The 27,213-nt window shown below is 39.4% G+C and overlaps 1 protein-coding gene across 8 annotated transcripts in view; it reads right to left on the bottom strand.

The window, feature by feature from the left end:
• Positions 1-4,811: 4,811 nt before the first annotated feature.
• Positions 4,812-27,213, bottom strand: part of SYT14 (synaptotagmin 14) — a 104,662-nt gene continuing 82,260 nt past the window's right edge. For 4 of the 8 annotated variants that reach the window (XM_075496347.1, XM_075496348.1, XM_075496341.1 and 1 more), the window contains 5 exons: positions 23,181-23,461; positions 9,735-9,932; positions 9,083-9,126; positions 8,170-8,239; positions 6,433-6,632 (listed from right to left, as the gene is read on the bottom strand). In XM_075496347.1, coding sequence (XP_075352462.1) covers positions 9,894-9,932; positions 23,181-23,461 — 320 coding nt within the window. In that variant the 3' untranslated portion in view covers positions 6,433-6,632; positions 8,170-8,239; positions 9,083-9,126; positions 9,735-9,893. Of the gene's footprint in view, positions 6,040-6,432; positions 6,633-8,169; positions 8,240-9,082; positions 9,127-9,734; positions 9,933-19,011; positions 23,462-27,213 lie in introns of those variants that run through there. The other 4 variants (XM_075496349.1, XM_075496344.1, XM_075496346.1 and 1 more) reach the window with 2 other exon arrangements.

The raw sequence follows: 27,213 nt of genomic DNA, 5'->3' as shown, positions 1-27,213 counted from the left end.
CAACTCCAGATGCTCAACTGTCTCTTTCTCAAGACAGAATTCCAAGCAAATATTTCTCCGACTTTCCTAATTCTCACATATTAATTTTTTTTTCTTTTCATTCTTTTCAGTTGAATTCTTCCCATAAAGACTTTTTGGAGTTATTCTGTCCTAGTCTTGTGGTTTAACCCCAGCTGCAACTAATCCCCACCCAGCCGCTCGCTCACTTCCCCCCAGTGGGATGGGGGAGAGAATCAGAAGAGTAAAAGTGACAAAACTCGTGGCTTGAGATAAGGACAGTTTAATAGGGAAAGCAAAAGCTGTGTGTGCAAGCAAAGCAAAGCAAGGAATTCATGCGCTCCTTCCCATGGGCAGGCAGGTGTTCAGCCATCTCCAGGAAAGCAGGGCTCCATCACGCGTAACGGTTACTTGGGAAGACAAACGCCATCACTCTGAATGTCCCCCCCTTCCTTCTTCTTCCCCCAGCTTTGTGCTGAGCATGACGCCATATGGTATGGAATGTCCCTTTGGTCAGTTGGGGTCAGCTGTCCCAGCCGCGTCCCCTCCCAACTCCTTGTGCACCCCCAGCCTCCTCACTGGTGGGGTGGGGTGAGGAGCAGAAAAGGCCTTGACTCTATGTAAGCACTGCTCAGCTATAACGGAAACATCCCTGTGTTATCAACGCTGTTTCCAGCACAAACACAAAACATGGGCCCCTACTGGCTACTATGAAGAAAACCCCATACTAGCTACTGTGAAGAAATTTAACTCTGTCCCAGCCAAAACCAGCACACCCAGTTTGTCAGGGTCCCCCGATTTTCTTAGCAAGCATTTTTTTCAGAGAAAATAAATGAAAAAAGAAAATGGGCTTTTGAATTCTTAACAGTTGTGCTTTCTCCTGCTTCTGGTTTCTATGAAGCAGAACTAGAGGAGGTTTCTATACTGACAGAAAAGAGGTTTCCTCTTTTATTTCTTTGTAGGTATATGTCACCTATCAGTACTCTTGGTAGCCTATATGCAATGAACTCTTAAATGGTGGTTCTAACAGTTATAGCTTGCCCCAGAATTTATGCAAATATATGAAAATAGAAGCAGATTTGCAATCTATTTTTTTGCCATGGGGCCCTGGCAGACGTGAGAAAAGGTGACATCAAGCGTACTGCAGCCATCTCCTGAAGGCTGCTTTGCCTGCCTGCTCTAGGAGAACAATAAAGCCCCGTGGTACTTATTTCAGTAAGCATAAATATTTTTTCCAGCCTTCTTAGCCAAAATGTCTCATACGCTCTCTGCCTCCACCCCGCTGGTGGCTGCGTGGTCCTGCTAGACACATAAAGCTCCGTGCAGGATCCACGCAGCTCAGTGGGAGTTTAGTTTGCCAAACACTTCAGTATCCTGAGGGTAAAGGGTGCTCCTATTGCCGCCAACTCTAACTGGCAGTATTCCGCATTAGTTAACCTTTGCAATGGCTTTTGCCGCTGAATGGGTGCTAGATGCTGCTGTTGGGACTGAAGTCAGAGAGCAAAAGGGGTCCCAGCAGTCAGGCAGGGCTGAGCAAGCAAAGCCCTTCTGTTGCACAAGGAGACTTCCCAAATCACGAGGCAGTTCTCGACGCTGGTTCTTTAAAAGAGGTACCAATTAAAACCACTTCCCCACTTAACTTTCGCTCCAGTGCAGCGGCGCATGCATGTCGCTGGCACCGTAAATTAGATGGTTTATGGGGTTAATTATATTGCCTTCTTCGCTTTTCGTCTGCTGAAGAAAGTAAACAAAACAAACAAAAAAGTGTTTTGGAACAAAGAGCGAGTTGTCTCCCACTTTGCTGTGTGCTACTTTCCACGAAGAATGAGAGCTATTATTATTCTTTTACAAGTTTCCTTCTAAGGGAAATAAACACCAAAGGTAGGATTCCAAGGAAATGACTCACAAATATTGGCAACAGGCTCCGAAAATTGGATCCAGTCTTTGCAAAAGCCTTTAGCAGAATACTAACCCCTCGTATTGCAAAATAAACTTTTCCCAGACGAGCTGCACATCAGCTCTGCGCGCGCGTGTGTGTGTGTGTGTGTTAGGAAGCGGAGACAGGAACAGAACCCATTTCTCACATCTCCCCCTCTTCCCTCCGGGGCACCGCTTCTGATGCCATTTTTAGCTGGAAGCTGGAAATTTTTAATAACCGACTGAGTCATCCTCGGGAGAGGGAGGGAAAGGGATGCGCCTCACCTTGCCGTGCAGCATGCTGCCCGCCGGCCGTCCCCACCCGCGGAGACCCCCGGGAGAGCCGGGCTGGGCCGCCGATTTACTGCGAGCCCATCTACAAAAGCTGGCAGGAAGCTTTATCCTGCAGCTGTAAAAATGAGGGGCAGAGCAGGGAAGGGATTTTTTTTTTTTCAATCCCCCGACATTGCGTTGAATTCAGCAGGGTGGGATATCAGCCTCTAATAATCTGCTTGCAGTCACTGAGTTACCCCTTCAGATGTGCAGAAGGTAACCGTGCACCGTGACTCCTATTTTATTTCTTAATCAGGAACCCCAGGAACCAGGAATGCAGACACTGAAAAATCAGACAGCTGAGCAAAATCAGTGTGGCAGGATTACCATCTGCAAACAGAACAATCTACTTTGCATATTTATTTTTCAGCTGTTTAAAATTTTGAATGATAAATGCATATTCTGTATCGCTTGTAATGCACACGCTCTAAAACGCTCATGCTCTCTCGTGTTGGTTTGGGGGGCTTGTTTGTTTGTTTTGTTTTTGACGATGTAAATCTGGTTAGACAAGAGCGACAAAAATTGCAAACCTTACAGTGAATTCCTTTGTCGCTTGGTTCTACTTAGACAAGCCTTTTAAATGAAAGAAGCTGGTCCCCTTATTCATTTCCTTTGCAAATTCCTATTTAACCACTCCAAATCGAGATGAAACAAACAGGGATGCCGGTCCAGAGTCAGATTTTTTTTTAGAAAGTCCCTTTACAGCGTGCCTAAAACTGATTGGCAGCCAAGGACCTACTTAAGATGCTAAAGGCTGCATTAGTGGAAGTTTTGCGTCTGGTTCAAGGTCTCTGCCATTGCCAGGTAGTTTCTTAAGCCTGTAATTCACTAAGTGCCCAACTGACACTTCTTCCAACAGGACCTCTAAGTAGGAACAATGTTTATATAGACTGTCTGAGACATCTGAATTGTGCCGAACTCCAGCCACCGCTGGACCAGTTATAACCAGCTGTCAGGGCTGGGAAGAAAACCAGGATAAACCAGTGTGGTGTCGCCTTCCCGAATCTGCTGGCAGGGTGGCACAGCAAGCTGGGAGGTAGGAGCTCCGCGGACCCCACCTCACCGCAGTGTGAACAGGCGCATTTTAGTATTCGTAATTGCGCGGCTGGTCATTTTAGTGACAAGAAGAAGGGATCAGCTGGGAAGTGGTGGCTGCTGTGGGGAAGGAGATGCAGATGGGACGAACACCAAGCCAAGGAGGGGGCGAAACGAGAACAAGAGTGGAAAGAGGGAAGAAAGGCAAAAGGCACCAGAGTCTTGTTACTCCCCAGGTTTTTCATCGTGTAATCTATGGACTTCGTAAAGGAGAAGCAATGACCCATCACTAGGAATAAATTCATTATGCTAGCACATGATAGAAAACATGTCGTTATCCGCAAGTCAAAAATCATGGTAATCAGCTGGCCTACACCCGTTCTCAGCCTCTCGTGGTGCTCAGCTTTTCCCGTTTTCTGGAAGCCCCCCCGAAGCGGGCAGAGCAGCCGCGGCCGCAGCCGCACGAGGCCAGCCAGGATCTGATCCCAGCCAGGATCTGATCCCAGCCGGGCGCTGCCACTTCTCCACTTCACCGCTCTGCAAAGACTGAAGGAGGGGAAATAGTGCTGACCCGCCGCCTGGGTGGAGGTGCCGGCAGGAAGCACCTTCCCAGTGAGAGATACTGGGAATCACTCTCATCTATTTTGTAAAGGTTAGGAAGAAAGAGTTTAGTTACAGGATAAAGGTCTCCCAGCCGCAAGAGCACGGCATGTCTGCAGTGAGGAGCTGGGAAGGGAAGAGATGGGAGAGAGCCCACTGTTGCATGGGCTATAAGGGGTTGATTTAAAAACATAATTTAAAATGCTTTCTTTCCATAATAAATTTTGCAATGCACATAAAATAAATTAGAAAGAGAGAAATGTCTAAATAATGAAAAGATTGTAAAATTACGATGCCAGTGCTGTTGAGTATCCATTTTTTATGCATGACATAGCCCAGGAGGCAACTGGGCAGCACAAATGACCTATAATTGGTAAGAGACACTTCTGGCAGGAATGGATTAGTCATTCACCTCTGTATGCTGGGGACATCTTCCCAAAACCAGGCCTTCTGGGGCAGCATCAGAAATTACAGTGTTGGGACAAAACACTATATTTTGATGCAGAACTTTGTATTTGACTGAAATTTTTTTTTTTTGAGACTTACAGCCTTCTCATTGGCTCTCGCTAACATGACTTTGTCCATTCCTTTCTCAGTCTCCTTGTCTGTGACCCTGTTTTCAGACTTCAACATTTATCATCTATAAAAGCAAGCAAACAAAAAAGATCAATTTTATCAAAATTTAAAAGGCTTTATTTATGTTTCAATTTACAATGCAGATCCCAAAAGACTAGCTTTTTAAAAAATAAAACATTTTAAGTTCAGTATTCATTTTAAGTCCAACCTATTGATTTAATAGCTAAGGAAAAAGTCATCTCTTAGAACCAGGGAAAAATAACGTAAAATGCTTATATCCTATGAAATAATTACGCAACCAAGGAAAGAGAGGAAAAAAAGAAGCGGATTTTGTCATCTCCATTTTGTCTACAGACAAAATGGAGATGACAAAAGCAGCTGAGGTAATGAGAGAGTTAATATAAGCGGATCACAGACATTTATAAGAAAAGCATTCCTCTGCACAATTTGTCACTGCAAAAGCAGAGATGTAGATTTTGACTGTCCTTGCACTGATAATATTCTGCTAAGATCTGCATTCAATTATTTAGCTGGTGCTACAGAAAGTGATTATTCCTTTTACTTGAACAGTAGCATAAAAAACTTGGAGTTATTCTGAGACTTAATTTTCATTTAGAGAACTGTTTTGAGGCATATGTCCTCATCAAGGCTGGGACTCGTAGCGCTCTGATCCACACAAGTGGTTCTTCCTCTGGCACTGGAAGTTGGTCTTTATTAGCACTTCATTTTTCAGGAGTACTTCTGTTGCCATGAGTGGGGACTATTTATAAGGATAGTGCAGTCCAACGTGGGTGACGTTCCCAGGGGCCAGGAAGGACCACGTGTCCTGGCAGAGTCTCCTGTGCGTGCTCCTGGCAGAAGGAGCAGATAAGGGTCCGGAGAAGGGGGAAACACAGGTGTATTCAAGCTAGAGGAACCCAGCTCTCTGCAGGAAATTACCCCCTGCTCTATACTGAGGCAGCTTCAGGCAAAAAGAGCACAGATAACCAAATGCCGGGCCCAGCACTGAGGAAGAGGGTTTACTTTCCTCTGTCACAGACCTGGGTGGTGTCTAATGTCCAGAAAGGAAGACAGCGTTGATGTGTGGGAGGGACGGCATTTTAAGAGCAGGATCTGGCGCAATGGCAATTACCCAAAGCCACTCCTGCCTGCCTGCTCCAAAACCTCCATCTAGCTACTGCACAGCTGTGTCAACCCTCTTGTTTATCCATACGGCGTGTGCTGGACTACATCTAAGCTCCAGGGACGGGGGAGATGCCCAAGCTAAGTCCTATGAAGTTTTCTAACTGGTATGAGTAATGGCTGGGGACATGCAATTGCTTTAGTTTAAACAAACCTGTGCAGCATTACTCGTGATTTCAATGGAATACGCTATTCCCCAAATTTCAGAAAACAGAAAGAGGAAGATATGGGGAAGCACTTCTGTATTCCTTTATATTTTCTTTGTGTTTACAGTATATTGATACTCATTCCAGTGCCCATATCCACTTTCACCTTCATCTCCAGCAGCAACAGCAAAGACGCTGTACATCCAATCCTTCTCAAGCGTGCACTCTGGAGCTCAACGGTGACTTTTTTTTGCTAAAAGGAGAGAGATTTTTAAACCTCACTATCAGTTCATCCATCAAACCACCAAGAAAAACTGAATAATGATCAGCTTCAGTTCAATTATTCAATTGATTCATTTTTGTCATTGCAATGAAATTGCAATATGAACTCTAAAATAAAATTTAGATCTCACGTTAACTCTCTGAAGTATTTTTTAGCTCTGGCTTAGCTGCCGTTCCATGATAATGAATTCAAGATTAATTTCCTTCCCATGTCTACTTCTGCCTGATGCATTCCTGTTTGCCGTCCCTCTCTGTTACACATGCTCTCTGCTTTTCACAAACGGAGGAAAAGACTTTCCTCTCCCCGCTTCCAAGGACCAGACAGTGCCAGCCCAGCTCCCACTGAACAGGTCCTCAAGCTCACCTCACTCCATGAATAGTTTCACTGAGCGCGGCGGGACTGCTCAGCCTGAATAAAGCTGGCAGAACCTGGCCCCGAGAAGAAAGATCCAATCAGGCCAAAGACAAAAACGAGCTCGCAGCAACGTCGCAGGGTACCGCTCCGAGGGGCTCCAGCCCCACTTGAGGATAGCCAGAAGCAAGGTGCCAAGTTTCTGTTACAGCCTGGGAGAAGTTTGCGCAAGGGTACCGGAGGATTACGCAGAACTGGAAGGGCGATTTGCTGGCAATAGTCTGCTCCAGCAATTTATTATTATGAGCTAGGGAAATACACCCCAGTTGTCTTTAATAGGGGTACATCACAACCTCTGAAGGATATATCATCTTAAAAAAGAAATCCCAACAGCTAAAAATCTGGATGCTGAGAAATGTACCATTCAATTACAAAGTAAATTATATGAGCCTCCTGTGTGTGGTTCTGCTCTCAAAAAGCATTAGCAGCTTCCTACTACTTTACAGCAATGAGAGCAATTTCTTACAGAAGCACAGTAAATCAGAAATAAAAGGTCCTCAAGAAAAATATCTCTGCAGCAATTCTTAATCTGAGGGGCACAAAAAGAGTTAAAAACCAGCAGAGCATAGCCAACGATTGAGAAATAAATTGGTAGGAGAAATTATTCTGGGAGCCAGAGTGGGTCACAGTAAGTTAAACCGTAGACTGTGTTTGTTGTCTGAAATTATTCCAAAAGCAAAATTATTCCAAGAGAGAAGGATAAATATCCTTGAATAATCCAAACCAAAAATCAAATATAAAAGCAAGAATATTATTTAGTTGGATTCCAAGTCTATGTCATCTTGAAGGAATTAACCACTCACCCAGGTTTTGCTCTCTATTTGTTTCTAAGTAGAGAGGCTGGGGCGGAAAGCATTAGGAGAATGCAGGGAATCTCAGGCAGGGCACTAAAATTAAGTTTCTTATTCAGTTTACATACTGTGTATGTTTTTAAGTATAGTTAATTCTGCCTTCCAAAATCTGATGCAGGTAATAAGAAACACATATTATGTTTCAAAGTATACTTGTACGAAGGAAGCAATCACTTTAACAAAAGCCCAAAGTTCAATATATAAGTTTGAATGCAGATTTTAGAATTGAGGTTCACTCTCAGGGCCACTACACTCTGCAGCAGGGTAATGGTTAGCCTCAGTCTGATTCACCTGGTACCGCTTTAGCAATTCCACACACAGGTGTAAACATTAAGGCTTTTAATAATTCCAGAGCACGTAATGATACTTGGTATGTCAGGCCTTTCCATGTCCGTGTGCTAGGAACAACACACCCACGATGAGGTTAAAACCAAGCATAAATTCACAGTTAAAGAAGGAACAAACAAACCATTATCTCTGCTAGTTTAGCAAGAATTTAGCTTTAACAGATAGCATTACAAAATCTAAATTAATGGATTTGCTCTTTTCTCATTATCGCCAATGAAAGCTACCAAGCTAGTTACCTATCATTGCTGCTCTGGGGCCGTCCTGGTGCAAGGCAGCATAATGCATCAGCATTTCAAATTCCGTATTGAAGGATTTAAGCACTCATATATTTGACTTGTATATTTTTTTAATCTCTGAAGTAAATACCTTCATATGCATTTTAGAGGCTGTTGCTTTTAGAGGGACTTCTACTGCAGCTGATGAAGTATCACGCACTAAAGGTGGTTTAAAATAACAAAATGTCATTCCCTCTGTACATGCAGTGACTTACATTTTGGGCTTCAGCAGGCTGACACAATTCTTTTCACCTGGAGAGCTTCAAGGGCAAACAATTTTAGTACCTGTAAAGCATCAATTTTCCTTCATTTTTATGCTGCCAAGCACTCTTTCAATCATGCTTCTTTTTCCCAACCATTAGCTATATTTAGAAATAAATACATAAGAAATCCAAAAGAACTGATGGATATGGAAGTATCTATCTATGGAAAGTGGTAAGTCTGGAGACCTTCCTCTTGTCCAGTCTATCTGAAGAGCTTAATAAACTTGTTTGAAATTATTCTGCAAATCAGCAGGATTTTTGAGACCAAAAAGGAAAAAAAAACCCAACTTAGCTGAATTCAATGTAGTTCAATTCAATTTAGTCCAGGATTTCTTTACTTGCTTAGTGGCTATTTCTCAGTATTGATGTGAGAGTTATTACTAAAATACGTGAGCCAGCTACTCCTCCTACAGGTCAACACATTGAGATCTTTGTTGATCAGAAAACGGTTCTGGTGTTTCAGAAGGTGGCATATTTTTTTCAGCGCCCCAGCCCAATTACAGGCAGCATAGTATTTCTAGAGGGAAACGAGCATTTTCTGCTATCCCTTGCAGAAGAGATGAAACTGTGATCTCAATTGTTTGCATTCATTAAAGATCCTCTAATACATATAATAAGAGGAGGTTCTTTAACCTCAAGGCTTTGGCCAAATTCCAACTCAATTACTGTCTACCTGAAAATTCTCCCATTAAATTAGGATTGATGTATTTGTCTCCTCCCTTAAACTGGTGTGCAGCAGTGGCTTCTAGGCTTCATCTTCAAACTGGCTCATTTTCAGGGTCAGGTTACGAATATCAATACACCCAGCGGACACAGGACTATATACTGCAATTAGTATTTGTTAAATGTTTCAATATGCACTTACCAAAGGAAGTATTAAAGTGAAAAGCATAACTCCACATTGTATCCCTAAAAGAAACAGATAAGATTATGTGCAATAACTTTCTGAGAAATCTACTGACACATAGCGTTAGTGGATACAAGTGAAGGCTGAAGATCTAGCTACAGACCACCACGATGCATTAACATTTTTTCAAATCCACCCCTCACATAAACTACAACGTTTCTACTTTTTGTACAAGGCAGAAATGTTTGTCATCCAGTGGTTACATGGACTCTAAATGCACTGATTCGTTTTACAGCTTTTGTTCTTTTGATTGCAGCATTTACTGGGGATGCTTAATTTGGATTGCCCAGAATGACAATGAACAGTTTAAGTGTATTCTGTATTTCAGGCTGTTGACGTAATAGATCTTATGCCGCATGTCTACCTTTTGAGAAAGCTTTCAGTGAAATATTATGCATAATTAGAGAGGATGGGATATGCACTCAGAGAAGAACAATTCCTTGAAATACTTCTGGCAGTGAAATGATTACCTAAGGGCGGATCACCCCGTTCCACAGAAAAACCAAGAGGGAAGTCGAGGAGCAAATCTGCGTGTGAGATGTGTGGTGGCTTGGGTACCAGCATCCCTGGATCTTTACAGATTGTCTGGAAACACCTGCTTTCGAATTACCTTCAGCCATTGTGCTCGCTCAGCTTCCTCGTGGTGCTGGTGCTCCCGCATCGGCCCCGCACCACCACCCTTCCCCTCAAAGGGCTGCCTGGGATCCAAGCACGGACAGCGGCAGTCCTTCCACAGTGACTCTCGTGCCACAGAACGCCTCAGGGCAAACTACGTCCTTGAAGCGGGTCCTGCTGTGGGACCAGTGTTCTGGGGGTGGAAGAAGGAAAAAACAAGAGAGGGATTGTTGGTGGCGGTTTAGGAGAACCCTCAAAATAACATCAACTGTGTTAAATGTACAGAATTTTAAACGATGACATTGCTATACATTTTCTAATTGATTTTTTGGAAAGGATGCATTATACCAGAACCAAGTAGCAATTTCTGTCCCTTCAAAATGACTCTCTATGGTGTCTCAAAAGTATTTAGAATCGTTGCTGCCTGCCCCTGGGGATCTCACTTCCAACCATTTTTACAAGATTTTTTCAAAGTAAGATGAGAAGTGGTTGGACAGATTCCTCACAGGCAACAGTCAGCAATGTAAAATGCCTCCCTATTCAAAACAGTTTTCTCAGATAGTGGTTTCGGCATCGTACTTAGCCGAGCTAAGTGTGGATTGCCAGGGAAAGGACAGCTCAGCTCCAGCTGTGCACTTCCACTCCTCCTTGTGCTGGCACTGGCACTCATTTAGGCTTAATTCAGTCACATTGGGGAACCGATCCCACTGAAAAGTTTTAAAAAATCTTAGGCTTTATCCTGATCCTTCAGTGACTCTTGTTGATAGCAAGAATCACAAGAAGACTGCATAACTGAGGTATTCAGCATACGTATTCGGCATGTTTAAGCACAAGCAGAAAAGCATTCTTCTGACTATAATACCACATGCAGCAAATTCTATACAGTAATGCTTCAGAAAGAGTATTTCATACTATCGACAGAAGAAAAAACATGCATCATTTTTACTGATTAATTTAATACGATGACAGGTCATTTAGTGCCTGGATATATCAATGACATGGAAGAAAATGGGAATTTTGGCAATGAGAATAAGGGCCAACTAAATCAGCTAAGGCGAGAAAGCCAGCCTGCATCAAACGTGGAATTAAAGGGTATTCCCGATTCCCAGTCCCATGCTCCGACCAACAAATACCACCACACCCTTGCCCAGCTTTATTAACAGGTATGCTCAAGAGTCTGGAAACAGCCCGACTGCCATTTCCCAATCAACGCTACTACTTTACAATATATACCAGTGCTGTCGACGACAGTCGTTTGTATTCGCTGGCAAGCCTTCTGTGAAGAAGTTCAGTTAAAAACCCATGTGCTTGGAAATAAGGAAACATATAGAACGACTTCATCCCAACTGTCGGCTTGGCTGTGTGCACAACAGATGGTGAAGGCTGAACGGTTAACGCTATTACTTAGCCTATTGGCCTGGCTCGTGTGCTCCCAAGTGTTTTATACTGTCTCAGAAACCTGCAACAAGCTTGTGCGATGATTTGCCACTGAGGCTTCCTTAGATCTAGCTACATTTTCATGACCTTTAGCCTAGCTGACTGATTTGGAGCTTTTTAAAATAGCTGATTAAATGGCTCTTCTTCTTCCTGCTTTTTTAAAAAAATATATATAAATATGAATTATCTCTATGTTCCATATCTCCCTGATTTCCTAAGAATGCCAGACATTTTCCAGTGAAGGCATTAATTAGCAAAGGCTTGCGTGAATAACATTTTAGTCTCTTGGTACTTTAGGTCCCTGCATAGGCAGATGAAAATGCTGTGATGTCATGGAAAATGTGCACTTAACTCTAGTAAACAAATGGGGTACAAATCTGGTCTCCTTTGGCGTGTTTGAGCCTGCTCCCTTTCTGATCTGTTGAACCACTGCAACAAGAACTGATATGACAGGATATAACTTAAGCTTTGATTACTGACTGATTATTACCTTTTATACTCTTATTCGAGGCCAGCTCAGCTTTATAAATGTATTCTGAATTTCTGTTTACAGCTAACCTTTAATTGTAAACAGTGGACTACAGAGATTGAACTATCTTCGTCGCAGTTCTTGAAACCAGGACTTTCTCAACCAGGAATGAAAGATGATTTGAAGTTTTCTTATTTCACACTAGCAAAATTAAAAGCAGAATGTCATTTTTGCTTAATGCAATGAAATAATATGAAAGGCTACGAGAGGAGATTTTATTCTGCCTCTAAAATATACATATTCGTTCAACATGATCTTACACAATTTGACAAGAGGATTTTCATTATTAATAAGATGAAATGCAAGGCTTCTAATTAAGTGGAAAACAAACCAGTGTAAACTACACTCAGAACACACAAACCTATTAAGTTTTGAATTTAATAATAAATCATTTATCTAAAGCCCAGCTGATTTGTTGCATGATCTTACTTGATGAGAGTTTATTTCAATTTCTGGATTTTTTGCTTCCTTCTACCCTTACTATTCTTAATGCTGATACAACAGCAAATTTGTTCTTTCAAATCCCTATGCTGAAATGTAGCTACTCAAAATTATTAGCAGTAACAAAATGCCTTAGTAATGGTTTCATTAATTTTGGGGAAGTAATTTACGAGTAAAATGAAATGCCCAATATGAATCAAGCACTAAATTAGAACTGCACTGCTGGACTGTAAAAACAAAAATACTAGAGAAAGAAAATGCATGCTACAAATTTCAGCAGGAAAAATGCTAAACAGCCCTTACCCACAGGAGCTTTTGGAAACAAGTAACTAGTGACTTCAAAGCAATTTTAAATACTATCTAATGTGGAATTTGCCACATGAAGACGATTCAGAGAAAACCTTTGACAGGTAAAGTTGTATCTGCATAGAAGTGATGTAACTTGGCTCTACCTGTCCGAAGCAATTCCTGTTGCACAACAAACTATTTAACAACTATGAGCACTACAGGTAATTCTGCTCAGCTACATGCATGAAACATGGGTGACTGAAAGGTGCCACACATGCAGCTGAAAGCTGAATTTGAGTCTCAGGTGTATTAATTCTTTTTTGTGTCATCTTTGAGTAGAAAATGGCTGTTCATAAATGGTGAGCAACTATCACCATACAGATAACATATCTATTTCACTTATTCTGCCATGTTTTCACAGCTTCATAAATCCTCACTTTTTAAACAAATATCTAATAGTTCATATTATCACCTTTTAATAGATCTCATATAATATGGAGAAAAACATTTGTGGTGTTTTTTTCCAATAGACAAGGGTACCAAATGTCTTGTGACATCTTCTAAAGAATATGGACACAACGTAAGTGCTCCTCTCGAAGTTTCTCAAGTACCAAATATGTACCAGTCTCCATATGGAATGACAAGTTATTTTTAAGTGTATAGCTTTTTGAAAATGCCAGCCTTAACAGCAGCAAGTACCACGTTATCTTATTTGTAGAAGTCCTAGGATTTGCACAGATGATGAGGATGGGTCCAGATGATCAGGATCATATAGCAAAGAAACACACCCCTCTCTCCACTTTCATCTGGTAAAAGTCACTGGGCTATGCTCCTTTCATCTGCAGAAATGGGAAGAAATGATAGAAGCTTTTTATACTAAGTCTTCTTACCTTTAGGATGGGAAAAAATGCTTTAATTGTTGTAACAATTCTTTTTTTCATGTATGCTAATATGTATTAAAACACACATATATTCAGGCACGTCCTAAAGCACAGCTGCCATGAGAGCCCAGAAAGCTTTTTTCTAATACATACCACAAAAACCATTAGAAGATAGTATAGAAGATCTAAGCTGGGTCACAGTAAAATTGTAATTTTTACTTACGGAAAGTGTTCTTTCATGTTTAAATCAAACCTCAATTATTTCAGCCTACTTACTTCTTAGAAAGTCGAAGTTAAGCATAAATATGTTAATGAGATCTCTTCTGAGAAATGTATGTGGGACAAAGAAGCAGAGGGAACTGTACATGACCCCAGAAGAAAACTGTATAAAGTCAATCAGAATGATCACCTGAGTGTGTCTTTATTTGCCAGTATACACATCGTATTTGTCAGAACGTTATCACACTGGTTAATTTAAAATTCTCTAAGTAGAAGATTCATGACAACAACAAAGACTGTGAGGAACAGAAAGGGAATTGGGGAAACTTAGGAAATTTGGAAATGGAGCCAAAAAGTGTGTAAGGACTAGGATTAGTTAGCTTGCCAAAATTAAAGAAGTTTTTCTTCTCTTTAATGCAGACAGCAGTTCAAATGGTTCACCAAGCGTTACTATCTTCTGAACAGTGAAGTCTATTACGTTTGTTTACGATCTAATGAATTCCAAAGGAAAGTGACAACAACCGGTTTTAAAAGATATTTTTCCTTTTTTTCAAATACTTTCCAGCAATTAAGTTCACATGCAAAAAGCTGATTCCACGTACAGAAAATACTTTGAAATAACCAAAGAATACCCATTCCAGTCCTCAAATTGACAAAAATACATTTCACAGAGGTAATCAATACAAATAGAGAGAGCAAACAAAATAACAAATCCACAGCTGCCAAGCTTCAGATACGCAAAATGACTATTTTAATGCTGTGAGAGATCCATGGTTTGAGAAGGTACTATAGCATGTTTTAATCAAACTAACACGGGATTAAAGTTACCTGTGCTGTACAGGTAAGTATAACTAAAAACAGCTGGTGGCATTCTGCCTCTCCCCCCAGTCAGAATAGTAATGAGACGTGTATGCTGAAAGTCCAGCTTTTTTTACAAAAAGAGAACTGACAACATTAAACTAATCTTGCACACTGGAAACCCTCAAGATTAATATACAGTAGCACAAAAATGATAAAAGTAGGGTTTTGCTAGGTGGTAATAAAGAAAACAAAACAACAAGTACCTGACAACACACAACTGCAGATACTGTCGATACAACGTGACACTTAATTATAAATCCCTCTGGGGATTTACAATCTGACACCCAATATGCAGATCTGCACATTCATCGCCAGAACTCCTGTTTTCACCTGCTGTGGACCGAAATGCCATGAATCGTATGTCTTCAGCTGGATTATAATGACAGTTTCAAACAAAGTCCTAAGACTTTAATAAGCTGCATAAACAGCTGCAAACAGTAATTTGCTCTAATTATGCTACTGTCAAAATGTAAAAAAAAAAAAAAAAAAAAAATTAGAGAATTTTAATTACTGCTTATTCGACTTAAAAACAGCAGAAAAGAAAAGCAGCTCAAGGAATTCTGAAAATAGGGGTGAATTCGGTCACGGACATTAGGGGCTCCAAGGTTCTGTACAGAAATCAAAGTATGAAAACAAAGTAAGCGAATTCAAGAAAGGAAATGGGCACTGATATTTTGCCTCTAAAACTTCAGCAAAAAGGCTTTTTTTTAAATGCATATGATTAGGAGCATGGTTGATAACATGACTGCAATATACCCATTTTCTACAATCTCTGATTAATATATAAAAATAGTTCTCCGACTTCTGTGCCAAACAGGACTTGCAAATATAACCTATTCCCATTAAAACTGTGCTTGGTGTCTTAAATGTTTAAGGCTATACATGCACTGAAATTTACGGAATTTCAAGTTGAAACAGTAGTTGAAAACTGTGTCATATTACATAAATTATACAATGAAGGGATACAGGTAAGAAATGTACATAGAACGCAGCATGAGTCTGTTTCTGTAAGACCAGCATACACTAGACGGTTAGATAATATCAGGACTTCAGACACAGAAAAGCTGAATCTGTTCTCAAAGTCGCACACTTCGGATATAGGTATAAAATGGGTAAAACAAGCTAACTTGACAGCACTGACTTACTTATATTTTTGCTTGTCATGGGATTTCGATTAAAATGCACGAAGAAATACAACTCAAACACTTTACTACTGATACAATAATACACAACCAGTCAGAAAAGAGGTATCTTGAATTCTCAGCTGTGAGTCACATTTACAGAAGCCTATTTTATATTTGTTCAAAGAGATCCATTATATCATTTCTGTCTTTAAGTAATAGCAAGTCCAAACATTATTTGTCCAAAGAATTAGAAACAGACTTGGTTCTTTGGTTAACACCATGTGACTTACATCAGACGCAGGAATCAACTAAGAATAAACAGTCATATGAGGAGGTTTCTTGGAAAGGGGGGCGAGGAAGGAAAGGGAAAACTTCAAATTCAAAGAAATGCCTTGTGTTAAACTGAACTGCCATTTGAAACCTCCTGGACTAGGAATAATCAGGTTAAGACATCTCTTCAGTTGCAGTGACATTGCTTACGCACCGTAACTTTAGTTTCTCTACGCACTAGTTTTATACAAAAGAAAGAAGGCACCGAGTGCATCGGTGGCATACAGGCAGTATAAAAGTATGCAAGAAAATGCTACATACTGTATATTTCGTACACTCTTTAAAAACGCGGCGAATGTGTGCTATCTCTATGCAATATGATGCTTCATAAATCCAATTCCTTACATCCCAATGAAACAATGAATTAAAATGTGAAACACATTTTAATAATCTTGCTGATAACAGCACAATTCAATATTTGTATTCACTAAGACCAGTTATTAGCTTATAGTCACCAGAAAACAAGTTCAAAATTACTGAAGATCAAGGGAACTATAATCTATAACTATACTTTTGGGACAGAGCCAGCAGCCTTTACTCATGACAGATGTCCCGCTAAGAATGGAGAGGAGGCTCAGTTTTACCACTGTTATTCATGTTAATAGTGCCTTTCTCGGAGTCATCCCAGAGAAGTAGATGGAACTGCTTATAGGGAAAGGCACTACACAACATGAAAGATGTGTGGCTAAACCAGGATCTGAGTCAAAGGCAGTAGGTTCAGGCCCTTAGTTATTATATTAGCACTTTAGATCATGTAACAGTGATATAGCTTGCTCATAGAGCATTTAATTTTACATTGTTAAATCATCTTATATAAAAATAGGTAAGAAAGCTCTGTATGAAAGTATATATACTATATAAGGAGAAGTCTCTCCTTAAAAAAAGCAAAGAAAGGGAAAAATTGAATAAAAGGTTTCACTAATTACACTTTGTCATGAAAATCACATTAAAAACAGTTACCGTAAACGAAACAGTACTGAGCACTAATGAACCTTGTGGTTTACTGGAAAGGACAGCAAACTAGCTGTATAGTAAGAAAAGATCATTGCTCTATCTCCTTTTTTGTAAATATTCCCTAATACATTCAACTGCTTAGAAATTTTCTTAAAATGTCATAATAAGCCATTTGCAAAATTTACTATCAAAACTTGTTCAAAGCCCTGCTCCTTGCTTGCACTATGGCCTAGAGATTACATCTCAAAGCTATGATAATGCTTCTAGTTAATTCTGTAAATTCATTCAAACTCATGCTTTGGAAATGAACTAAAAGTTATAAAGCAATCCACTTTGGACCCTCGGCATGCAGTAAATGTCCACAGGATTTGCAAAACACCGCAAAAAAATTAACTTGATACAATGGGCCAGACTCCTGTCCTCAGATATAAGAGAAAAAAGGATGACGTTAATTACATCCCTGAATGTCCATGAGGTATTCCTTCAGTGGTATGGTATTACTGCTTCTGCTCTCCTGAGTAGTGTCCTCAGAGACAGGCAGCTTTTGGAGGCTTTATACCAGCTCTACCAGTAGATGCTTCCAAGGAAGTGAATAAATTCTTCTTGCTAGTAGGCCAGCCTTGCCCATTTTCTGGGCATAGCTGTTTCCTGGTCTTCATTCCTATAGGAGCAATACTACCCACCTTCCTGAGTCCTGGCACATTCCTCTGCATAAGGGTCTTATTTCTATATGACACCAGCATAAGCCTGCACAGCAAAACCTGATCCAGCATGTATCAGACCAATTTATTAATTCAGTCACACCATGTTACACATGAACTAAGCTTGCTAGCATTAATATAATTGTGTCGTATTCAGGTAGGCATAATATAAGCAGATACCTTGGGTGCATAAGATTTCTGCATAGTCTGCAGAAAGGAAGAAACCCTGCTTGAACTTAAGGACGGGCAGTGATAAGTTCTTAAGGCTAAACTAATCCATGTCACTGTAGGCCAGTTGGTACTCACCCTACTCAGCCTAGGCAAATAAACACTATCTACCCTGCTTACATCTGTAAAATACACTAGGTTAGAAGCCATGGAGTGCCCACACAGACCTGTGCTGCTTTGAATGTATAAACTCCCACAGTTCACATGACATGGTTCCTCTGAGTAGGGCCCTCCGAGGGCCACAAGGCTCCAAGAGTGGAATTTGAGTCACTGTCGCTGCCACTGTATGAAGCCGTCTCTTATTTTAATGCTCTCGCTCTCAGATGACATCTCTTCATCAGGCGTTGATTCACTGACAAGCAAACGTTCCTGTGACTTTCCCCTCAAAAACTACCATCAGAACAAAGTAGTCTGAAATCCAGCTGTGATGCACTACAAAATCTCGCAGCTGAGTTAAATAGACCAAAATACAGAACATTCTTGATGGCTTGTTCTAACAATAAACTTTGCTGAATGTTCCAGTTAAAATGATCAAGATGTTTGGGGATTGCTTTAACATTTTTAATATCAAGTTTTAAAAATATTTCAGAAGCTGAGGAAAAGAAGAAACAAAAATAAGAGATAATGATTAAATAACAAGTTTGTGACAGTATCTGGGTATTTGCTTTTTTACTTCCATTCATAATTGAAATCACATTTGATTGTGTTGCAGGTGCCATGCTGTATCACTGCTCCAACCTACTGATCCTATTGCACTTCACACTTTCAGGGTCAGGTCTACTCTCCTGTTGATGCCCATGGGCTCCTCTCATTAACATTAATGGCAAGTAGGCATGCACATCGGTGGGAGAATTAAATGAATGTTTAGCTGTTCCTGGGCATTCAGCTTCAGGAGGAAGTCAGTCTGCCTTACAAGTGACAAGCCATAATTTTAAAGAGTGCTGTAAACAGGACAGCTTTTTTCCTCCAGAAAAGTGTGATGAATAAGTAAAGGGCTCAATACAACTCTCAGTTAAATGAAAGGGCATTCTGCTGTTAGTTTCAAGTTGGAACAGCTCAGGCCAAAAGGCTTCCCCTCAAACCTCATTCTCTGAACTTACCGCAGACTTTTTGTTAGAACTTGTATGTATAAGAGTGATCTGTATTCAATTCCTATATTAAAATGTCTCCTTCAAAGAAAAAAAAGTTTTCTTCTTCTGCTTCACTATATTAAAACTGATGGTTTGCACTTCAGAGATCTTAGGGAGTTGGACAGGTCACAGAAATTTTGCACCAGTACCTTATTGTAAGAGGTGCAGACTGCCCTTGACTTCTAAGGTCCAGTGACTGCCACAGACAGCTTCTCAGGGTGCTGGGGAGTTTGCAGGAGCAAGTCATTAGGGAGAAAAGAGAATAAATCAGTAACACAAACACAGATTTTAGACAACAAAAAAAATTGCTCCAAAGGTGTGAAAAATGGGAAGGTACTGATGCTGGCACTGCATCTGCCACCAGGAAGGGTTGCAAAAATTTACAGGTGAAAATATCTCCTACAGGAAATGCCATAAAATCTGTTTTCAGCTCAAGTATTCTCTTAATTGATAAACAATGTTCAGCTTCAGTAAGAGCACATACATTCATTCTACGGGCTCACCATATTTTAAAATCTAATTATTAATGTGGTTAGAGGATTTTAATTGGATTTAGAAATTATGTCATATTTCCCCAGTGGCAGAACTTACACCTTGCCTAACTTCTGCCTTTGCAGTCAGACCTCACAGTGTGGTTACAACGTGGATGTCTTAAGTGCTAAGTATGAGGCAGCACCACGGGGACCAAGCTTTAAATCTTACCAGTACTATCCTCCTTCCCTGTGCCACCTGGCTGAACGAGGAACAGAAGCACGGTTCTGCTGACTCCTTGCCTCCACGTATGTGGGAGACAGCCATGTCCTGCAGACGCCGTACAACCTCTCATCCTTCTGTGCAGTGATTTCATGCTTGCCTGTACTGCCCTTCACAATCTTGCCCTTACCACAGAACCAACCAACTTTTTTGTATTTATAATACTTTAAGAAGACCTATTTGAAATGTTCTAAACATTAAACCAAATAGATCGTATGCAGAAAGGATGCAATATTTTCAAGAATAGAATCTGTAAGAACATCACTGTTCTATAATTATTTAAGGCTACACTGACAGGAAACAGATTCAATTCAAGAATTGTAATTCTACATGGTATATTGGCACACAGAAAAGTAATTATTTTGATAAATTCTTCCAAGTACTTACTTACTTTTGAACAAAGGTAAACAACAAAAAGCTATGAAAAAAAAGCAGAGACAACTCTGAGGAAACCACAAATGCCTCTAATTTGTTTCCAATACTTTGTTCTTTCGAAATTCTGTTCCATGCTTAAGACCTAACTGAATGCACAAAAACCACACTGTATGTATAAGCCCTTATGCAGGGTTTAAAAAAACCAATATCTGAAGGCAGATTTCAAATACAAAAGTATAGGTTTGAATACAGCAATAAGAAAAACAAAATTATAAACAAATCATAAGAATGGGATCGGGATCTAGGAAGAAAAAATAACATGACAGCTACTGATACTATAATTCATAAAAATCCCAGGGCGAATCCAATTATAGGTGTGACTGGTTTTGCATGGCAAATCTATATTCTGCTGCCTCAAAATTAAACATTCATTTCCATTCTTTATACATGCAGTTCCCAGCCTTTGTACAGTATAAATCCAAGTAAGCCAAACCTCCTTCTGAGAAGCACAGATTGGACCTGGATACCTTGGGAAAAGTCACATGATCTAGAAAGAGATTCCTCTTCCCAAATGTGCCAATGCAGGCTACTATAAATCTCTGCTGTGTCTAAATTAAGATTTTAGTGTCTTGGAAATCTGAACGGTTAGATGTAAAACTGAAGCAACGCAACCTACAAACAGAAACCCAAGTCATGACACAGTTTAGTTTAGTTTGGTTCTGTAAGAGGTTATTTGCTGCACCTTCCAGACTGACTTCTTCATTTGTTCAATGGTGATGTTAAGTATATTCTCCACTGGAATTACTTTGCTCAGTTCTTGCTGTTAAATACTGTACATTATTTTATAGAGCAAAACCTGTACAAAGAGACAACCACCAAGAGACAACTTTCAGCTTTAGGAAAGAGCATCCAAATATCCACAAACAGAATGAGTAAAAACACTTCCACATCCATTGAAGAATTGCTTTTGAACAGCTCCTAAGTCAGTGTTTCTATTATATGGAAAGCTGAAAGGATTGGGAAAATCTGAGCATTTTCCTTATGCATACAAAATTAATGTTGATTTTTTATTAAATTCTACACTCAACATTACATTTCACAAACTGAGCAACAAAAAGGACTGAAAGAGTCAACTTGTATTGTATTACTGCAAGACAATTCCTGTTTAAAGAAAGTTTTTGCATTATTTGTATTTAGTAAATAAAGCTTCTGTAAATGAAGCAGCAGCACAATACCAGAAAAAAAAAAAAAAGGCCTATAACAATGTTTTAAATCTTTAAATCAATAAAACCTGAAAGCCTGGCTCTGCAAATAAACCCCTCAAAAGGCACCAAATAAACCAAGAAGTGGAATTACATTATCCTTTAAAAAGGGCTTAATGAAATTGTTAAGTAGTGTGAGAATTTGAGAACCTTGTGAAATATCTTTATTATAGCATACTCACTGTCTCCAATCTCACTGTACTTGACTGTCTGTATACCCTAAAGCCAGGATTGTTCAAAGGTATTATAAAGAAATTCAAGAGAAAAATGTTTGTCCTACTGAGAATGCTCTAGGCTACCACTTATTCTCTCAACAAAATCCAAAACTTCACTCTTCTACCCACCAAGTACTACAACAGTCAGTGAGGTCCCATATTAGTCAGACATCACCATCATTTATAAGGGGAAAAAAAAAATCGCTTGCTTTCCGTACAGCAACAATTAAAAGTAAATGAAACTTACAATTATAGCCAAAAAGAATATTTGAATTGGGAAGCTTTTTAAAAATGTTTACTCAATAATCCACAATTTCAGTAATATGAATTAGATTCAGCAGTCAGTAAATTAGTGTGATTCCAGTTAAAGTATTTGGGACAAATAGGAATCTCAGAAGCACTGATATTTCCCTAATTTTGGTGGAAGCCAAGAGTGTTTATCTGATGGCAAACTTTCTTGTGATACTGCGGCTTCTCAATTGGGTCATTAGAAAGCTGTGTTTCCCAACCTGAACATAAGCAAAGCAAACTTCTGTTTTGGGTGTGAACATTCATTCAATTCCTGGCAAATTACTAGAAAAATAACTTACTGATGTTCTCTTCTCCAAGAAGAAAGGTAAAAGCTCCTGGTCTGCTCTCTACTTCCAACAAACAGCATATGGTAATCCCTAAAACAGCTCAGAAGAGACTCAAACGGATACCTATTTCAACCAAAGCCATAGTATTTCGCATTCATTCAGAGTAGTTCAACTGCTGCCACTTCCTTTACAGTCTTTCACCCTAACTTCCCACTGCTGACATTTTAAAGAAATCTGTATCAATTTGTTTAACGAAAATATATTTTAGTAAAGTCGTGCTCTACGAGCTTCCTACATTGGAATACATGAATACAGGAAGTGCTTTCAACAGAAAGTTACATAGTTTTACAGTACAACCTGTCTAAGGAGATTTGGAAGGGACCAAACTAATTATCTGGTCTCTTTGGATTAGGCAGAAGTACAGGCAAGAGGGAAAAACCCAATTTATGCCATATATAGAGCTCGTTCCTGTCACAGATTGAAGAAACATTAGTTTGATGTCAAAGTTCACCTGATGCCCAAATGCTAGTATTTTTCAAACCAACTGCATATCAAAAAATGAAAACTTACTTGTACTAAGCTCCTGGAAAGAAACTCAGTGTAAAACAACAGTATATTCATATTTGCTATATTACTAAGTGTTTTTTTTTCTTTTGCTCCACAGATCATTAACTTTTTCTCAAAGTGCAAATTATTGACCTTTAATCTGAATGCAGGCAGGTCAGAAGCTACAGTATTAGAGCAATACAAAAAGTACACAAGAAGGAGCTTACATTAAATTGGAGAACCTTACATAAAATATTTCTGAACTGAAAACCACAAAACAAACCCAAACAAATACAGCATCAGGTGGATGGGGGAGGAACCACTAACGTATCTGTGTACAGCTAGGCTTCTCTGACACCAAGGAAGTGTCTGACACTAAGTGAAGATTATATATTAAATCTCACAATTTTGCATGTTGTGCACTCTTTACGACGGAATGTTGACCTCAATTTTCGTTTTTTACTTCCACACCATATCTGTTGATTGTGACTGGGGATGATCGTCTTCTTGAGAGACCAAACTCCCTTAAAACCACAACTGCACTTTGAACCGTCCATTACGATTCTAGTAAAGTATGCCATCTACATACTTGCTGTCCTTTAGATTCTTTCATTTCAGTCCAGTGATTTAGTTCATCTTCTCCTGAGCTGTTGAGACCTAAGGAAATCCACCCTATCATCTCTTTCCGTTTCATGCTGCGCTTATTATATACAGACAGTATAAGCGTCACATCTGAAAGCTGAAACAGTGCCACTTGGAAAACGAAGGTTTCTTTGTATACTGGATTTGGCTGTCCTCGGCGGATTGAAGTTTTGCATTTGGACATCTCTTGCCCCATTGAGTTCAGCAGTGTTAACTTAACATACGTATCTACAAAATAAATCATATTTTGGAATGTCAGATATCTTAGAACAAAAGTTTTTGAGAATGAGATATTTACAAGACACAAGGATATGGTGTATACCAGGCTGACTGAACACGGCTTAGTTTAGACACATGAAAAGATGACAAGTAAGCAAAATATTACAAACACAATAACAAATTAACTAGCTTCAGTACTATATAAATGTGTTAAGTTAAAGGTATACCTCATAATCCTCTTCCCATTGACCCCCCTTATTTGTTCTAAACAGACTTAAATTGCATTAACACTTAGCAAGCTCCAACTAGCCACGACACTGTAAAGCAGAACACTGAATTTTCAAAGAATAAGAATAAACAAAGTAGAATGAAGGTAACTAATGAAGAGAAAAAAAAAAACAAACAACTTTGATATGCAGTGATGATATCAAAACAGCCAGAATGAAATGCTTAAGAATAATCTCTGCATGGATGTGGTTCTCACTTTGGGCTTTTCAATTTTATTTATTTTAAAGACCAAAATGTAGCAAAGTGCATTCAAAGGTGGAAGTTTACACAATACAAAAAACCTCTTAATTCCTAGATTCATGAAGGAATACATTTAATACACCTTTAAAGAGAAATAAGTTTTTGCATAATTCAATATGGTTGTTTAAAACATAGCTTGTACAGTGCTCTTAGAAAATACATTTAAGAAGTTGATGCAAGTAAATGTGGTTAGCACGCACTGGGTGTTAGTATTTGGGCATAAACCTTTATTTTTAAAGCTCTATTTTCATTTGACTAGGAGCACCAAGCCATGCTCCTGCAGAAGGATGCACATTTCATGATTTTAAGAAATACAAAACTGTATAAAACAATGATTTTTCATTCTTTATTCCTGTCATATTCATGTTAATGAATAATATTATTAAAACATTGGAGCGTATGTAAAAAGAAACTCATTGAATATTTTCATTTTGCAGGTACACTGAAATCCCAACATCCATAATCAGAGATAAATGCAACTTTTGCATTAGAGAGTGCCACAAATAATAAAGATATACTTTTATAAACCAATATGGTAGGCAGCCATGGATAGCTTTAACTGCTGGCAAGTTTTCTTTTGCATGAAAAAGACAACATCCAATTAGTTTCTACAGGAACTCACCTCGGATTATATAAACCTGTCCACCTATCAAGTGTTTTAGACAACAGAACAGTCCATCTGACAACAGGGGGTGGAAAGCAGTAAAAGAAATAATGACCAGATGTCAGTAGTTGGGTGAGAGAGGATCAAAGGTTAAAGTTTAAGAGGAAACACTATTCACTGGAGTGGAAGAACAGAAAACCTTAGCAGCACAGATCAGAAAAAGGATTGAACAAAAGGATTGTTGGGTAAAATTTAATGAAATGAAAATTTTGTGCAGTTTTTGTGTAATCTTTAACAAAAATTACACTGCTTACATAATGGGTTATCTTAGCACTAATAGCTACTCGATTCTAAAGCACACTGAACACAGAAAAAATCATGCAAACGATTAGGTTATAGAAGACTGGGAAAAAAAAATCACTGTATCCTTTTCATCAAACCTTATGCTTTTTCATGCAAACTCCAGCATATTAAGAAAAACTGCACATAGTAATTATACTTCATATATTAAAAGCAATAAAATGAAAAATCACTGAACTGAGAACTAAGCTGGTTTTGCCCTTAGCTTTTATAGTTACCGATATTTGATTGTAATACTTCAGTTCTTGAGTAGTGATGGACTTGGGCATGAGAATGACTAAAGTAATCTAAAAATAGCTGGGGGATGCTTACATCTGAAATTCAACTATGGGTCTCTATTTAAAATGTAAAGATCTCACTTGTTAAAATCCATATATTTATGGATTTAATGTGTGTTTACATGCATACACACACATGCATTTAATGTGCAAAAGCTCATACCCCATTTCAACAAAATTTTAAAGGATATTAAGAAGCATCTTTTTCTTGGACAAAATATTAACTGTCACACACAGAGAAACGAAGATACATTCTAACATAAAATGTTATTGCCTGCAGGATTTGGCGCATTTGCCTGTACTCAGTTGCTAAATGAGTTACTATATAACATATAAATATGCAGCAGAGGGAGTATATACTACCAAGAAGCAGAAATGTAGGACTCAATCCATATTTGCTGCAGAAGCATTTCACAAAAATTGCACAGGTTCACAACCCCTAGACTACAGAAAGGATCGTATGTAGGAAAGAATAATTGCTTCCCTTTCTATCATAGTTTCTCAAGACCTGAATGAAAACTGACCTGTGCATGTACTTTGCAGCGCTTCTCAGGATTTTGGACCACTGATGGTCCAAACAACAAATTTGATCAGAGCATTTCATCATCAGCCCTATGGGCCTTAGTTTTCATTTTGTAGAAACGATGGCACAGAGGGAGGCTGGTACATGTCCACGGTGCAGTTGACAGGGAGTTAGGAAATGGCAGTGGTATGCACCTGGGCCCAGGACTATACAAGAAGGTGCTGCCACTGCCAGGGGGGAGGGGAGGAGGACGGCACAAAACAGCCCACAGGAGAAATTTGGATTCCACAATATTCTGTGCACGGTCTTACCAGACCCAGAAAGTGCACGAATTTCCAGCTTTCTAGAAAGAACAGAACTCCAAACCCACATTTTGCCTAAGCAGAACTGGACTATTATTATTATGAATGTCAAAACTTCCCCCTAATCCTTCACAGGGAATGACATAAGGTAACACACAAGATCTTCCCTCCAAAAAGGTTAGACAGAACATGGTATTACAGGGCTATGTGCCATGTTCTATGCTGCTTTCTTGCAATCTGAAACAGATTTTTGACCCCAGTGACACACACAACTGTTAGCTAGACAGCATGGGCCCACAGAGCACATTTTGGGAATTAACATACCAGGGAATGAACATATCTGTCTTCAAAACAAGTACTGAACCCTCATCTAACTTGCATATTCTAAATATTAAGAAAAACTTGGCATTCTCTAGAGATTCCAGAAAGATAAGCATAAGCCACCTACTGTGTTCTGCTTTAAGGGAACACATGGTCCCTTCTTTCCAGGTCTTCTCTCCCGTTCATTCCTTCCCCCACCCCAGTGTCCTTGGTCCTTCTTGGCTTTCCTCATCTATTTCTAAGCTTTGTCTCCAAATAGGTGACTCTGGGGCAGCTACCTAATTATATAAAAGTATTAGAGATTCTTCTTTTGCCTTCCTTCTCTGGGCATGTTAACAAAGCCTGGCTCCATCAGTGTGAAAAGTATAGAGAAAGCAAAGCAGAGTAAGGCTGAACCAAATGTAGTTAACGAATGGAATAAAACATGGGTCAAGAAAGAAAGAGGAGAGCAACAGTCTCAAGTTGTTTGGCTTACTTCCTAAACTGTGAAGACAAAGTGAGATGTGCAAACCACTTGTAAAATGTTGGCAGCCTGCTACATAATCTAGTAGTGTCAGATAATCTGCTAGCGCCATACAAATTTGGGGATTAAGAAACAGGAAGAGGGGCTAAAACCTGAGCCTCCAGACAAAATCAAGAGGAACAGGCAGGTATGTCTGGCTACAACTTATGCAAATCAGACCCATCATCTAAAAAGCAATAAAAAAGATTTTTTTAAAAAAGTTCATTACTGAACTTTCTCAAGCTATATCAAAGAATTAGAGACAGTAAAACCATTCTGTGTGTGTGACATTCCATCTGGCTCCAATTTAAAAGTATATTAAGTTTACAGCTATTTCAGACAA

The sequence above is a fragment of the Mycteria americana genome, chromosome 3 (genome assembly GCF_035582795.1).
Source record: "Mycteria americana isolate JAX WOST 10 ecotype Jacksonville Zoo and Gardens chromosome 3, USCA_MyAme_1.0, whole genome shotgun sequence".
NCBI lineage: Eukaryota > Metazoa > Chordata > Aves > Ciconiiformes > Ciconiidae > Mycteria > Mycteria americana.
This window is presented reverse-complemented; position numbering and strand designations above follow the sequence as displayed.